Here is a 16622-nt window from a genome sequence, read left to right as displayed (position 1 = left end):
AAGAACTTTCTTACTCATTTCATTCCTAGGAACTGAATTACCTGATTATTTCCCGATTTACAACCTCATAATATTTAACCAATATTTAACACCTATCACAGCAGCCTGTCCAGTATTTTTCTGTCTGATCTATAATCTCTCTGATCAAGCCCTTCCTATGTGTCCTCATGTCAACATTCTTGGGTTTCAGCTTTACTGCATTATTGATATTCACTTATCACTACTAGAAAAAAAAAGCAGACATGGGCGGCGCCTGTGGCTCAGTCGGTAAGGCGCCGGCCCCATATACTGAGGGTGACGGGTTCAAACCTGGCCCCGGCCAAACTGCAACCAAAAAATAGCCGGGCGTTGTGGCGGGCGCCGGAAGTCCCAGCTACTCGGGAGGCTAAGGCAAGAGAATCACTTAAGCCCTGGAGTTGGAGGTTGCTGTGAGCTGTGTGAGGCCACGGCACTCTACCAAGGGCCATAAAGTGAGACTCTGTCTCTACAAAAAAAAAAAAGGCAGACAACCCTGAACTTCATTATTTAATATTAATAACTGACACAGTAAGATCCATCAGTAGAAACCAATTTATTAAATAAAAAATTTAATAATTTAAAAAAATGAGGTAGAAGCCAAAAAATTAACATTATTTAATATCCATTAAAAAAAGTCTTCCACAAAAATGAAAGATTCCTACCACCATCACCCCCCGCAGAGATGGCTAGACTGAGGTTAAAAATCTGTCACCATATAAATAATCACTAGGGCAATTTTGTTTTATAAAACATCTTTACACTAGGTGGCACCTGTGGCTCAACAGAGAAAGGCGCTGGCCCCATATGCCAGAAGTGGTGGGTTCAAACCCAGCCCTGGCCAAAAACTGCAAAAAAAAAAAAAAAAAAATCTTTACACAAAAAGGGAAAACTGAATAATGCCCCAAATGTAGGGGCATACAAACATAGGTGAAAATAGGGATATGCCTTTTTAATTCAGAAAACAAAGTTTCTTTTCAACATAAGGGTAAGAATTATTTTCTTTTATATTAAACTCTACTCCAGAATACTGAAAATAAAAAAGGGTGATAGCAGGCGGCACCTGTGGCTCAAGGAGTAGGGCGCCAGTCCCATATGCTGGAGGTGGCGAGTTCAAACCCAGCCCTGGCCAAAAACCAAAAAAAAAAAAAAGGTGATAGGGAAGATACGCAATTAACTGCAAGTGATCAATTCACATCATAATTTAAAAGACTAGGTTTAACAGGAAAATGCATCCAATACCAGGAAAAAAAGCAAACTCAGGAAAAAAAAAAGACCTGTGGATTAGGAACCTTAAAATACAAAAAAGAATCCTATATATGTTCTCATCATCACAAGAACATAATTAAATGATGAAAACAAAGCAACTCTTTGTCTAGTCTTTCAAATAAAGTTCATTTTATAATATCTACAAAATCAAATGAAACCTAAATTTTTAGACTTAAGAGATAAGCTCAGACCCAAAAGTTAATCTACCTTTAAAGCTGGTAAAAAAATTTATCAAACTTTTTCTAGGTCATTCAAAAATACATGTATAGCACCTATAAATTTAGACTTTTCAGTTTGCAGTACTCCTGTACTTAAAAAAAGATACTGTGTTCAATTTTGTGTGTCGACAGAATTCTACATTTAACAAGATTATACCAAAAAAATTAAAAACAAAGAACAAACTCTGACCAGAGTACATTCACTTCATTTCATATCCTTTAGATAAAAAGTTATCTTCATGGTCTAACAAGGCACTACTTTTACAGCAAACCCAAAATACAAACAGCAGACACTAGCTAGTGTGAATACTAGTATGAAAAGGCAAGGAAAATAATGTTTTGTTTTGTTTTTTCAAAAAAAGCAACTTTATTATGTAATAGACTATAACTATTGTATACTAGCTCAAAAAGCTAGGTTGCACAATAAAATACTTAGAGAATTCCATTTCTGATGGTCTTTTAAGTTATCCACTTGAAAAATGAGGATCTATAAACGTAGGAATGGAGATTTATTCCTGCGTATCACATGTAATCCATACTCAGGGGTGGAAATGAATGTTGAAATGTATTACAACTAGGTTCCAGAAGGTAAATCAGAGGCATGAAGACACTCAAATGTATAGCAGTCCATAGCTGGTCTCTCAGGAGGAATATTGTTAGATCAGTCTGTTGCCCAATTAAAGCTGTAGTGAGGAAGTCTGGTGTTGATGACTTGCAATTGTCTTACTGCTGCTTATGTCAAAAGCCAGTGCTTGTTTAGCATTTATATGCACCTTGTTCTTTCCTCAGACCTCTAATTTCAGAGTAGGGTTGAAGAGGGCTAAGCTTCCCTCTCAGATCTATTCTTGGGTTCCAGACAAAATGCTAGACCTTTGTGCCAACAAGCAGGTTTCTGGTAACAGTACCTGGGGAAAAGCAAAGCTCTCAACTCCAAAGCCTTCCCAATGGTATTCAGAAAGAAGATGCTCTCCAAGATAGAGGAACATATCGTCATTAGGATAATCTGTGTTCACCCTGGTAGGCAGTTGAATTCCTCAGGAAAGGTTATGAAATGCTGGAACATCACTTCCATATTGGCTTCGCAGAGGGACGTATTTCGTCCCACCCTACCAGCAGTAAGGTCCTTTGAGCTGAGCATTCCAAGGGGAGCTCTACTTCTATTCAAACGTGCGCCTGACCCCGGAGTAAGAAAAATCGGAAAATAATGTTTTATCCTGTCTAAAAATCACCCAATATGTAACAAAGACTTTCATGTTCTCTTGACGGAAGATCAATGATGTAAAATAAATGAAGGAAGATATATGTAACACAGTATGGAATTACACAGCAATATTTATGACATTATTTTTTAACATTTTATAATTTGGTTTATAGGACTGCAAAAAATATATATTAAGATTTTTAAGGCATTCTGTGGACAGTTATGTACTTAAGCAATAAGCTTATGTATCTTAGCCTAAGACCTTCGTATAAGTTTTTTTTTTTTTTTGAGACAGAGTCTCACTATGTTGCCCTCAGTAGAGTGCTGTGACATCATAGCTCACAGCAATCTCAAACTCTTTGGGCTCAAGCGATTCTCCTGCCTCAGCCCCCCAACAGCTGGGACTACAGGCGCCCACCACAATGCCCAGCTATTTTTTGGCTGTAGTTGTCACTGCTGTTTGGGAGGCCCAGGCTGGGCTTGAACCTGTCACCTTTGGTGTATGTGGCTGGCGCCTGTTTTGTTTTCGCTTTTGAGAGAGTCTTTGTCACCCTAGATAAGAGTGCTATGGCATCAGAGCTCACAACAACCTCAGTCTCTTGGGCTCAAGTGATCCTCTTGCCTCAGCCTCCTGAGTAGCTGGAACTACAAACACCTGCCACAATACCCAGCTAGTTTTCTGTTTTTAGTACCCTGTTTCCCTGAAAATAAGACAGTGTCTTATTTTAAGGTGTGCTCCCAAAGATGCACTAGGTCTTATTTTCAGGGGACATCTTATCTTTACTGTGAGTAGGTCTTATTTTCGGAGGAGGTCTTATTTTCGGGGATACAGGGTAGAGATGGGGCCTCACTCTTGCTCAAGCTGGTCTCCAACTTCTGAGCTCAAGCAATCCACCCTCCTCAGCCTCCCAGAGAGCTAGGATTATAGGCATGGGCCACCACAGCTAGCTCATATAAGTGTTTTAAAAAATCATCTGTTTCAAAGAAAAAAAAATCATCTGTTTTTAAAATGATCTATACAGTAAGAAATAAAAATTTTCCATTTCAGGGCGGCGCCTGTGGCTCAGTCGGTAGGGCACCGGCCCCATATACCGAGGGTGGCGGGTTCAAACCCGGCCTCGGCTGAACTGCAACCAAAAAAAAAAAAAAAAAAAAATAGCCGGGCGTTGTGGCGGGCGCCTGTAGTCCCAGCTACTCCGGAGGCTGAGGCAAGAGAATCGCTTAAGCCCAGGAGTTGGAGGTTGCTGTGAGCTGTGTTATGCTATGGCACTCTACCGAGGGCCATAAAGTGAGACTCTGTCTCTAGAAAAAAAAAAAAAAAAAAAAAAAATTTCCATTTTAATATAATCATTTGCCCTGGATTTTTAAAAAGCCTATAAATTTGGTGTGAGAGGCACAAGAAGGAATAGCCAATTTTCCGACATGTGGTCATTTTAGGCCAACAGAGGAAGTCCTTTTTTCTCCCTTTCTTACTTCACAAATTGTCATTCCCTATCACCCTCATTATTTCATTTTGGTTTGATATTACTTGCTGTGAATTGTTTTCTCTTTCTTTTGTAGAATCAGATCTTTGAAATATGCTAGTGGAAACACAAGACACCAAAATTTAATTTATATAAGTATATAAATAAAGTACCCACAGTAGCGCCATCAAATGTGATCATAGACAGAACAAAAAGGATATTAATTTTTCTGAGTTTAAATGATAAAATAGCTTTTCCAAAGGAGGATAGCAGTTCAGTGAGGACACGCACCCCAGGAGAATCAGTTTATGTTTGGCTCGGGTTATAGCAACATTAAGACGTCGCCAGTCTTTCAAGAGTTCACCAAGCTGTAAGAAATATAATTTTCAATTATTCACATTTTCTTTTCTTTTTTTTGTAGAGACAGAGTCTCACTTTATGGCTCTCGGTAGAGTGCCGTGGCCTCACACAGCTCACAGCAACCTCCAACTCCTGGGCTTAAGCGATTCTCTTGCCTCAGCCTCCCGAGCAGCTGGGACTACAGGCGCCAGGCTATTTTTTGGTTGCAGTTTGGCCGGGGCCAGGTTTGAACCCGCCACCCTCGGTATATGAGGTCGGTGCCTTACCGACTGAGCCATAGGTGCCGCCCAATTACTCACATTTTCTTATATATTTGAGTTTTTTCCGACAATAAAGACCGTATGTCTTGAACTACTTTGCTACTTTTGAAACATAAATCATTACAAAAAAGATTCATCAACACATTTAAAATTCTAGGCAATTGGAAAATTTTCCCACAATGCCAACTGAAAGTATTTTGTTATGCTACCCCAGCCACAATTTAAAATTGTTAAATACACATAATAAAAAATAAAGAACTGGCACTATCTCCACTCATTGTATCATTATAAAAGCAATAAAAACTTGTAATAGTGAGATTTAGGTAAGATATTTAGTAAGATAAATAGTAAGATTTAGGTAACTTGTAATAGTGAGATAAGGTTAAATATATTGACATAATGGGACTGCAGGAAGAGAATGAAACCTCCCCCGTGCACTGACAAGGAAAGATCTCCAACCTATGCTACTAAGTAAAAAAGCCAAGTCCAGAATAGTATCTAAAAGGTTACCCCCAAAATGTGACTGTCCATGAGGCAAGAACTGAGTAGATGAGGGAGTAAGGAGGAGACTTTTTATTATGTATATCTTTAAAACTACAGGGTTGTATAATATTATATAGTTGAGAAAAAATGAATTAAGGAGAGGTAAAACTGCAAAAAACCAAACCAAACCAAACCTGGAATTACCTATAAATTTCAAAGAATACAAGGAAGGCTTTATGTTTAAAATATCTGAAACACAACAGCCAAGAGGCTTCACAAGGTACCCAAATGTCCACTGATGGATGAATGGATAAATAGAACAGGGTATACATAGATAATGGAGTATTATTCAGCTTTAAAAAGGAAGGAATTCCTGTCACATGCTAAGTGAAATGAGCTAGTCACAAAAAGACAAATACAGTATGATTCCACTGATGCAAGGTACTGAGAGTAAGCAAATTCTTAGAAAACACAATGATAACAGAATGCTGGTTACAGGGAATGGGGGAGAGAGTAACGTAGTATAAAGTTTTAGATTTCTGAAATACAGAAGTCTAGAGATGTGCTGAATGACAATGTGAATATACGAACACTACTATAAACTGTACACTTGAAAATGGTTAAGATGGTAACTTTTATGGTTTCTCATACCACAATTTTAATAAACAAAAAGAGAAACATGCCCCAAAAGAATCAGTAGCAAATATAATTAACTCACAGTTCCATCCTTATTACTTCTAACAAAAGATACTAGGATAATACTTTTGTCTCTTCCTTGGTATTTGTCTACTGTATTAACTTCGACCATCCCTACACAAGAATGTGCCAATAAATCATTGATGATCTTTAATTGCTGCCTGTACGGTGCAATGATGCCAATATCAGAGGGACTGCATCCAGCCTAAACAGAAAAGGACACAATTTAAAATGAAAAATCTTGATTTTTATAAGTTATTAAATCTTTCCCAAACTTTTAGTTTTTTTTTTTTGCAGTTTTTGGCCAGGGCTGGGTTTGAACCCGCCACCTCTGGTATATGTGGCCAGCGCCCTGCTCCTTTGAGCCCCAGGCACCGCCCTTTCCCAAACTTTATTAAAATTAAATGTTTATACCATGTGCCCAGCTAAAGTCTATAGCAGATGTTTCTATCTCAAAGATGAAATACAATTATTGAATTAGCTCTAAATTTACATCCATATTCCCCATAATGTAATAATTCCTTAGATAGTGTTCCCTTGATTTTTAGAGGTTCATGGCAGAATGGTTTGTACGCCACTACAACAGTGCTACCACACGCACCAAAAAAATACACAAATACATTTCACTTTCTGCTATCCCTTACATAGAAACATTTCCAATCCCCAATTAAGCTGACTATAGCACAGTATATATATATTATATATATATATATATTTTTTTTTTTTTTTTTTTTTTGAGACAAAGTCTCATTATGTTGCCCTCAGTAGAGTGCCGTGGCATCACATCTCACAGCAACCCCAAAGTCTTGGGCTTAAGTGATTCTCTTGCCTCAGCCTCCCAAGTAGCTGGGACTACAGGCGCCCACCACAGCACCCAGCTATTTTGTTGTTGTTGCAGTTGCATTATTGTTTTTACCTGGCTGGGCCAGGTTCAAACCGGCCACCCTCAGTGTATGTGGCCAGTGCCCCGCCAACTGAGCTACAGGCACTGCCTATACCACAGTGATGATACAATTATTTGACATTACCAAGTTATCATAAATGAAAATTCCAAATGCCCTTATAAAAAAGTATTTGTCTTAAGTGAATTTTCTCAAAATAAAATAATCAGCCTTTAGTTCCCTTATCTTAATAAACAAAAGTTAGTTAACGCCTGATCATAAGTTTCTTACAGTCTAATATTCTAGTACTCTGCACCTTAATATTTATCAACCTTGAAAATTTTTAATTACCTTAATAAAAACTGAGGTCAGGAAAACTATGAGTTTGGCTTCTGTTATATTGCTCACACCACTTTTTTCAACTTGTTCTGGTGCTGGAACCTAAGTAAAAAAATACGTAGCCTGCTTATAACACAATCTCTAAAGTTAACACAATCATCCCCCCACCCAGCTTTTTTTTTTTTTGTAGAGACAGAGTCTCACTTTACCACCCTTGGTAGAGTGCCATGGCGTCACATGGCTCACAGCAACCTCCAGCTCTTGGGCTTACATGACTCTCTTGCCTCAGCCTCCCGAGTAGCTGGGACTACAGGCGCCCGCCACAACACCCGGCTATTTTTTTGTTGCAGTTTGGCCAGGGCTGGGTTTGAACCCCCCACCCTCGGTATATGGGGCCAGCGCCCTACTCACTGAGCCACAGGCGCCACCCCCACCCAGCTTTTTTATAAGTGCACTGGTAGCCATAGAGACTATACTACCAGATTTAGAGAAAGATGAAAATATCTTCATCTTAAAAGTTGAAAGTGAAAGAATAAAAAAATGAGTGATATTAGTCACTTTTAGAAAGCCACACAGAACCAGGCCACCTTAAACATGCTATGGCTCGGGCTAAAAATATAATAACCTAGGAAAGCTGACCACACAGGGAGCTTCATGTATTTTGCTTTGTCATCCCCATTTTATAGGACTCAAAAGAAGAAAAGATAAGTAACTTGCCCAAGCCTTCACAGTAAACTGTGGCATGAGAATTCAAATTTAGATCTGGCTCTGTGGTCTGTGCTCTTACATTTTCTTGCCCCCTTTATAGAAGTAACAAGGCAAATAAAGCTGCTACTGTGATTGCTAAAACTGTCCAAGGACTACTTTAGTCCAACATCATCCCTAAGCAACCTTGACTTTTTCTTTTCTTTCTTTCTTTCTTTTTTTTTTTTTTGAGACGGAATCTTGCTCTTTTGCCCAGGTAGAGAGCAGTGGGGTCATAACAGTTCCCTGCAACCTCAAGCTCCTAGGTTAAAATGATCCTCCTGCCTCAGCCTCCAAAATAGCTAGGACTACAGGCACATGCCACCATGCCCAAATAAGTTTTCTATTATTTTTAGAACTCTTACGCTAGTCTTGAAGTCCTGAGCCTAAGCCTCTCTATCCCCTTACCTCGAACTTCTACAGTGCTAGGATTATAGATGTGAACCACTGCACCTGGCCAGCAACCTTCATAATTTTTAATACATATTTGAAATCCTGATGCTATAAAAGGGGAAACTCAAGTAGCAAAAATAAAGGATCTGAGCAATCACTGGTAAGGTAAATAATTGTAAATTACAATAAACAAACTGAAATCATAGTTTATAAAAGTAGTCATTTGTGAAATCAGTTTATCTGAATACATTTCCCAGAAGCTGCCTGCCTCCAGGTGTTAAGATAAAATCAAATTCTTGAACCTGAATTGCTAAGGGCAATATCTAAGTGATAAAATTCTATTACAGTTATATAGCAAGTCCCCTCCCCCTCCCCCTTTTTTTTTGAGACAGAGTCTCATTAAGTCACCCTTGGTAGAGTATCACGGCATCATACCTCACAGCAACCTCCAACTCTTGGGCTTAAGCGATTCTTTTGCCTCAGCCTCCCAAGTAGCTAGGACTACAGGCGCCTGCCAAATACCCAGGTATTTTTTGTTACACTGCTATTTAGCTGGCCCGGGTCAGGTTCAAACCCACCAGCCTCAGTCTATGTGGCTGGCGCTGTAACCACTGTGCAATGGGTGCCGAGCCCCGCCCCCACCCCGAGCTTTTTCTCACTTTGTTGCCCTCAGTAGAGTGCCATGGCATCAACATCTCATAGCAACCTCAAACTCTTGGGCCCAAGCAATTCTCTTGTCTCAGCTTCCCAAGTAGCTGGGACTATAAGCACTCGCCAAAACACTCCACTATTTTTTGAGACGAGGTCTAACTCTTCCTCAGACTGGTCTCAAAATTGTGAGCTCAGCCTCCCAGAGTGTTAGGATTACCGGTGTGAGCCATGCACCCAGCAGCAATCCCACCAGCAAGCCTGGGTTTTTAACAACCAGCTGGTCCCATCCAACTTAAGAAACACTGCAATTATTTTATTTTACTTTAGGCTAGTCAAGTAAAGCAGTGAGAGTGGAGATGGTATAATTATTTTAAAGTAATCTCCACATACAGAATTGGTTGCTATATATATTTAGAGACAGTCTCCATTTTATCTAATTTTATTGCCCTTGGTAGGGTGCTGTAATGTCACAGCTCACAGCAACCTCCAGCTCTTGGGCTTAGGTGATTCTCTTGCCTCATCCTCCCTAGTAGCTGGGACTACAGGCACCCTCCACAATGTTGAGCTATTTTTTTGTTGCAGTTTGCTGGGGATGGGTTCAAACCCACCATCCTCCTTGGTATAAAGGGCCAGCACCCTACTCACTGAGCCACGGGCATGTATATACAGATATACATGTATATATTATATATAAAAATATATATATATGTATATTTTGTTGTTGTTGTTTTTGTGACAGAGCTTCAAGGTGTCGCCCTGGGTAGAGGGCCATGACATCACAGCTCACAGCAACCTCCAACTACTGGTCTCAAGCGATTCTGCCTCTATCTCCCAAGTAGCTGGGACTACAGGCACCCACCACAATGCCCGGCTATTTTTTTGGATGCAGCGTCATTGCTGTTTGGCGGGCCTGGGCTGGATTCGAACCCAGAAGCTCAGGTGTATGTGGGTATGACCTTAGCTGTTAGAGCCACAGGCACTAAGTCTTTTTTTTTGAGATAGACTCTCATTATGTCACCCTCGGCAGAGTGCTGTGACATCACAGCTCACAGCAACCTCAAATTCTTGGGCTCAGCAATTTTCTTGCCTCAGCCTCCCAAGTAGCTGAGACTACAGGCACTCGCCACAACACCCGGCTATCTTTTGTTGCAGTTATCATTGTTGTTTAGCTGGCCCGGGCCGGATTCGAACCCGCCACCCTCGGTGTATGTGGCTAGCACCCTAACTACTGTTTTACAGGTGCCAAGCCTGGTTGCTATATTTTTATTTGAACTTATATAAGTTCAAATGTTGAGAAGTACTATATAAATAAAGCAAACTATGGGAATATAGGGTCAAAACTTCATTCTTAGTTCCAAGAAATAAGAATCAAGTCATTTAAAGACCCCATTTAATGATTAAGATTTTTGTTTAATGACAGGATTATAGAAAGATCATTATATGCAAGCCAGGTGGGGTGGCTTATACCTATAATCCTAGCACTGTAGGAGGCGGAGGCAGGTGGATTCCTTGAGCTCAGGAGTTTGAAACCAGCCTGAGCAAGAGTAAGACCTGGCCTCTACTACAAATAGAAAAACTAGCCAAGTGTACTGGCACAAGCCTATAATGCCAGCTACTCTGGAGGCTGAGGCAAGAGAATTGCTCAAGCCCAAGAGTTCAAGGTTGCTATGAGCTACGATGCCAAAGACACATGATACTCTATCCAGAACAACACAGTAAGACTCTATCTCAAAAAAAAAAATAAAGAAAGTTCCAGGCAGGGCGGCGCCTGTGGCTCAGTGAGTAGGGTGCCAGCCCCATATACGGAGGGTGGTGGGTTCAAACCCAGCCCCAGCCCAACTGCAACCAAAAAATAGCCGGGCACTGTGGCGGGTGCCTGTAGTCCCAGCTGCTCGGGAGGCTGAGGCAAGAGAATCGCATAAGCCCAAGAGCTTGAGGTTGCTGTGAGTCCAGTGACGTCATGGCACTCTACCGAGGGCAGTAAAGTGAGACTCTGTCTCTACAAAAAAAAAAAAAAAAAGAAAGTTCCAGGCACCACCTGTGGCTCAAAGGAGTAGAGCACCAGCCCCATATAGTGGAGGTGGTGGGTTCAAACCCGGCTCCGGTCAAAAACGGCGAAAAAAAAAAAAAGAAATTTCCTTTTTCCTCTTCCAGGGTCACTGTCTAGCGGCACTTAGAATGGTGCAGCATTTGACATACCATTGTAGGCTTTCCTACAATACAGCCTCTAACACAGTGGTTCTCAACCTTCCTAATACCACAACCCTTTAGTATAGTTCCTGTGGGTTGTGACCCACAGTCCTGAACCCCTGGTAATAGAATTATTTACCTTTATACCAAGAAGGTTGGGAAAGAAATAAAATTTGCATGTGGCGGGTGCCCAGTAGGGGTCAGCACTGTGAGACCTAAAGTTCTTATGAGGTTGTCTAAAACAAACAAAAAAAAATGTCAGCAGGGCCTATGGTGGTTCCATGTGTGAAATGTGCTTGTGACAAGATCAAGCATGCTTTCCCTATTGAGGAGCAGAAAATCCTTGTGAAAGTGTTGAAGGCAGAAGCACAGAGTCAGAAAACTCAATAAGAAAATGAAGCTTTTTGGGGGCGGTGCCTGTGGCTCAAAGGGGTATGGTGCTGGCCCCATATACTGGAGGTGGTGGGTTCAAACCCAGCCTCAGTTAAAAAAATGCAAAAGCAAAACAAAAGAACAAAAAAAAAAAAAATGAAGTTTTTTGAGTAATAAAAATTAAAAATTTTAAAAAAAGGTCTTTATGTGCAAATGCAGGTACAAGAGTGCATGCAGGTACAAGATTTGCATAGCAGGGCGGCGCCTGTGGCTCAGCGGGTAGGGCGCCGGCCCCACATGCCGAGGGTGGTGGGTTCAAACCCGGCCCCGGCCAAACTGCAACAAAAAAATAGCCGGGCGTTGTGGCGGGCGCCTGTAATCCCAGCTACTTGGGAGGCTGAGGCAAGAGAATCGCCTAAGCCTAGGAGTTGGAGGTTGCTGTGAGCTGTGTGACGCCACGGCACTCTACCAAGGGTGATAAAGTGAGACTCTGTCTCTACAAAAAAAAAAAAAAAAAGATTTGCATAGCAAATCTCAGTACTTTCCACTTAAATTTGCTGTAAACCTAAAACTGCTGTAAAAAATAAAGCCTATTTTAAAAAGTCTTTAAAAGCATAGCAATTTACTATATCTTATGTCTACTTGTAAATCTAGCTCTTTGATAGCATCAGAGTCAATTTCTTTTCTAGGAAATATAATTATGCCCTTGAGTTCACTTTGTGGCTTTCCTTCTTCAAAAGTTAATTTTGACAAATATCAACACCCAGAATAAACCTCTTCCAAAGATAGTGGGCCCACAGAAAGAAAAGACTCTTTTATGCTGAAGTAAGAGAAATACATACACTAGTTTGGTCTTTTAACTGGTAAATTTATTTATTTATTTTTTTGAGACTTTGTCACCCTGGGTAGAATACCGCAGCATCATAGCTCACAGCAACCTCAAACTCTTGGTCTCAAGTGATACTCTGGCCTCAGTTTCTCATTTTTAGTACAGACAGGGTCTCACTTTTCCTCAGGCTGTTGTTGAATTCATGCTCAAGCAATCCACCCACCTTGGCCTCCCAGAGTGCTAGGATTAGAGGTGTGAACCACCATGTCAGGCCAAACTGCTAAGTTTTAAGAGATCATACACTAATGCAAACTGAGAAATGCAAAATAATGCAACAGAAAGAGAAAAACCAAAGAAAAAAATTTTACCTTGTCCGTATTAAGAAAACAAACAGGATTGTTTGGCTCAAATACTTTAATCAGCCAAGGATTATCAGAATAATCAGCATAGAATTCCAGTTCCAGCTTCACATCTTTAAAGTTAGGTAGGTTTATCACTGCATTAGCTACTTTCTCTGATCCACACTCCAGCTTTCCCTCATAGGTCAGCTTATTACTTAAGGACATAATTTTACTAAGGAAATTACAAAAAATAATTTTAGTTTTTGTAGATGTAAACAAATATAAAAGTCATTTGTAGCTAACAATGTTACAAATACCTGTTCATTCTGTACTGCACAGTTAACTGCACAACAGCATTCTTATTCTGCTCCAGCCTCTTGAACAAGCTTTCAGTCATGCCAAGAGCTCTGTCAACAAATCATATCCAAGCCTATCAATGTAAATACTGAAATTGTCCCTTAAAAAGAATGCAGTTGAACATGAACACTGAATGTCTACCCACCTTGCTTCTTGGTTTAGCACCAGGGGAGGAAGCTGCTGATGATCCCCCACCAACACAAATCTCCGACAAAAAAAAAGTGGTCCCAGACAAACTGGTTGGCTAATTTGAGAAGCTTCATCCACAATACAGAAATCAAAAGTTTTACGGGAAAATATTGGATGGTTTATTCCCATACATGTTGTTGCAACTATAAGCTAAAAATAAATAAAGAAAATAGATGAGTTATTTAATATGTAAATTTTTTATCTTTTTTTTTTTTTTATTTTTGAGACAGTTTTATTATGTCACCCTCGGTAGAGTGCTGTGGGGTCACAGCTCACAGCAACCTCAAACTCTTGGGCTCAAGCGATTCTCTTGCTTCAGCCTCCCAAATAACTGGGACTACAGGTGCCCGTCACAACCCTAGCTATATTTTTATTTTTTGGTTGCAGTTGTCATTGTGTTTGGCAGGTCCAGGCTCAATTTGAACCGGCCAGCTCCAGTGTATATGGCTGGTGTCCTAGCCACTGAGCTACAGGCGCTGACCCAAATTTGTTTTATCTTTTAATTTTTTTTTTTTTTAAATAGACATGGTATATAATTCTTTTAATATGTTGCTGAATTTAGTTTGCTAGCATTTTGTTAAGCATTTTAGCATTGCACAAACACGTTCAGTTGATTTATTATTATTTTTCTTCTTAGAGATGGGGGTCTTACTAGAGTTGCCCAGCTGTAGTACTCAAAATCCTGGGTTCAAGTGATCTTACTATCTTAGCCTCCTGGGAGGAACAGATGAACAGAGGGAGGGAATGAATGAATGAATAAATACTAGAAACAACCCAAATTTTTAATGGATATGAATGGCTAAACACACTGTAGTACATCCATACTATGGAACAATACTCAGCAATAAAAAAGAACACTGGTTTAACATGGGAAACAAAAAACAAGTAAAGAAGAATAAAGAACAAACCATTGGTACCTACAACAATCTGGGTGAATCTCCAAAAGGTTACATACTATATGACTAAATTTATAAAACAGTTTCAAATGACAAAGTTATAGAAATGGAGAACAAATTAGTGGTTGCCAGCCATTAAGGGCAAGGCAGGAGAGAAGTGGGTACAACTATAAAAGTACAACCTGGAGGATCTTGTAGTAATAGAACACCGTTTCAATGTCGATATCCTGGTTGTGATTTTGTACTACAGACTTACCAGATGTTACTGGATAAAGATACACAGGAACTTGCTATTATTTTTTACAACTGCATGTGATCTATAATGATCTCAAAATAAAAAGTTTAATTAAAAAGTCAACAAGACTTTACAAGAAAACTTGGATACAGTAAAAAAAAACAAAGAAACAAACAAAAAGTTGACCAGAAATACATCTTACCCACTTCAAAATTTATCAACAATTGGTATAGACATTAGACAAAAACATATTATTAGATAAAAAATTTTAAGAACAGCCTATTAAATCTGATTTAAGTAAAATTTTAAAGACAGACGTCTCAGTTAAGTTAGCTGTGCACTGTGGCACACGCCTGCAGTCCTAGCTACTTGGGAAGTTGAGGCAGGAGACTCACTTGACCCTGGGAGTTCAAGGCCAGCCTAGGCAACATAGAGATAACATAACATTGTCTCTTAAAAACAATCAGTTAAGATTTACAGTAAAAATAGACATTAAACAAAAATAAAATAAGAATTAGATTCCATATAAAAGCCTAGAAATACTTATCATAAGAGTGTTTATTTTTTTAAGACTGTTAAGTATTGTTGCTTCTGATTCAAATTCACTAAAATATCCTAATTATTAGTAGTTTTCTAGGACATCTCATGCTAGAAGAAGGAATAATAAACCAAAAACCTCATTTTAGTTCAGAAGGAAACATTAAACTATAACTTAATGAATTAGTTCTATTGTAGATATAAGTTAATCAGGGGCAGTCTAGTCGATGTGAATAAATTTCCTGGAGTATCGTTTCTCCTCTTATTTTGGCTACAAAAATTATTATACATGTTATTATACAATAATTGTACTTACTTGACTATTATACAGTTCTTCTAGAAGAGCTAAGGATTTAATCGACTTTGATCTGCAAATTTCTTCCTCTGTAAATTTCTGGATATCTGGATGAACCTTCTGCGTCTGACCCAAACGCAAAAATCCTATTTTAAACTTAGCTAACTTCAACAGAATATTGTCAACAGCAGAGTGTGTATAGCTCGTCAACAAAACACTAAAACCACAGGCATAAAGAATTCTTACCTAATAATGGATAAGATAAAGAAAAACAGCATTACTTTTAATTCCAGGTAATTTTTAACATGCTTACATTTTCCAAACATTAGAAAGCACACTTAAGAGCTGAGCCAGTAACTTTTTTTAAAATTATAAAGCCAAAATATGTTACAAAATATAGATGGTATATTATTAAAGACGTTTAACTGATAATAAAATTGAATGCATGTAAACTTCTAATACTGTCTGGTACACACTATCAGTAAGTATTTGCTGCCATGATCATTATGATTATTCTAAGACTACTTAGAAATTTACTGACATGAAAAAAATCTATTGAAACCATCTCTGAATAATTTATCATTTTTAAAAGGAAAGGAAAACAGTGATATATATATCACATACCATTTACAGAAAAAGGCCTTTAAAAATCTGAATGCAAGAAATCTATAACATGACAACAACTATTTATGATTCAGTTTTTTTTTTTTAGAGACAGTCTCACTTTGTCGCCCATGGTAGAGTGTCATGGCATCACAGCTCACAGCAACCTCCAGCTCTTGGGCTTAGATGATTCTCTTGCCTCAGCCTCCCGAGTAGCTGGGACCACAGGCACCCGCTATAACACCTGGCTATTTTTTTTTGTTGCAGTTGGCCAGGGCTGGGTTTGAACCCACCATCCTCGGTATATGGGGCGGCACCCTACTCACTGAGCTACAGGCACTGCCCTATGATTCAGTTTTGAATTTTCACATCATTCTACAAAGTTACTCTGAAATAAAGACATTTTCAATTAAAATTCAGCCCTTTTGATGTCACATCCTCTAGATTGATTTCTGTATTTCAGAGAAGCTGATGTAAATATTTAGTTTCTAAGCAAAAGAATAATAACCTTACAAGAGTACATATTGTAGTTGTTTTTCCTGTTCCAGGCATGCCAACGATGAGTGTGTAGTCTTTTGAAAGAAGTACCTTTTTCATTGCTTGTCTCTGAGGCTTATTCAAACCTACATTTAAATTAAAAATGACAGGAAAGACAATTTCAATGAACAAATTAACTTTTTTTTTTTTTGCCACCCTCTACACCTTGATAGAGTGCTGTGGTGTCATAGCTCACAGCAACCTTAAACTCTTGGGCTCCAGCGATCTTCTTGCCTCCGCCTCCTGAATACCTGGGACTATAGGTGCT

General features: G+C 39.1%; 1 protein-coding gene across 3 annotated transcripts in view; it reads right to left on the bottom strand.

Moving 5' to 3' along the window:
- Positions 1 to 745: 745 nt before the first annotated feature.
- The window catches only part of DNA2 (DNA replication helicase/nuclease 2), a 61129-nt gene continuing 45252 nt past the window's right edge, over positions 746 to 16622 (bottom strand). For all 3 annotated transcript variants that reach the window (XM_053586390.1, XM_053586392.1, XM_053586393.1), the window contains 9 exons: positions 16331 to 16440; positions 15236 to 15460; positions 13208 to 13401; positions 13023 to 13112; positions 12733 to 12937; positions 7198 to 7287; positions 5988 to 6170; positions 4388 to 4534; positions 746 to 2780 (listed from right to left, as the gene is read on the bottom strand). In XM_053586390.1, coding sequence (XP_053442365.1) covers positions 2721 to 2780; positions 4388 to 4534; positions 5988 to 6170; positions 7198 to 7287; positions 12733 to 12937; positions 13023 to 13112; positions 13208 to 13401; positions 15236 to 15460; positions 16331 to 16440 — 1304 coding nt within the window. In that variant the 3' untranslated portion in view covers positions 746 to 2720. The remainder of the gene's footprint in view (positions 2781 to 4387; positions 4535 to 5987; positions 6171 to 7197; positions 7288 to 12732; positions 12938 to 13022; positions 13113 to 13207; positions 13402 to 15235; positions 15461 to 16330; positions 16441 to 16622) is intronic.

This window comes from Nycticebus coucang, chromosome 3 (assembly GCF_027406575.1).
Source record: "Nycticebus coucang isolate mNycCou1 chromosome 3, mNycCou1.pri, whole genome shotgun sequence".
Lineage (NCBI taxonomy): Eukaryota > Metazoa > Chordata > Mammalia > Primates > Lorisidae > Nycticebus > Nycticebus coucang.
The sequence above is the reverse complement of the archived record's forward strand: the minus strand, read 5'-3'. Positions and strand labels throughout refer to the sequence as shown.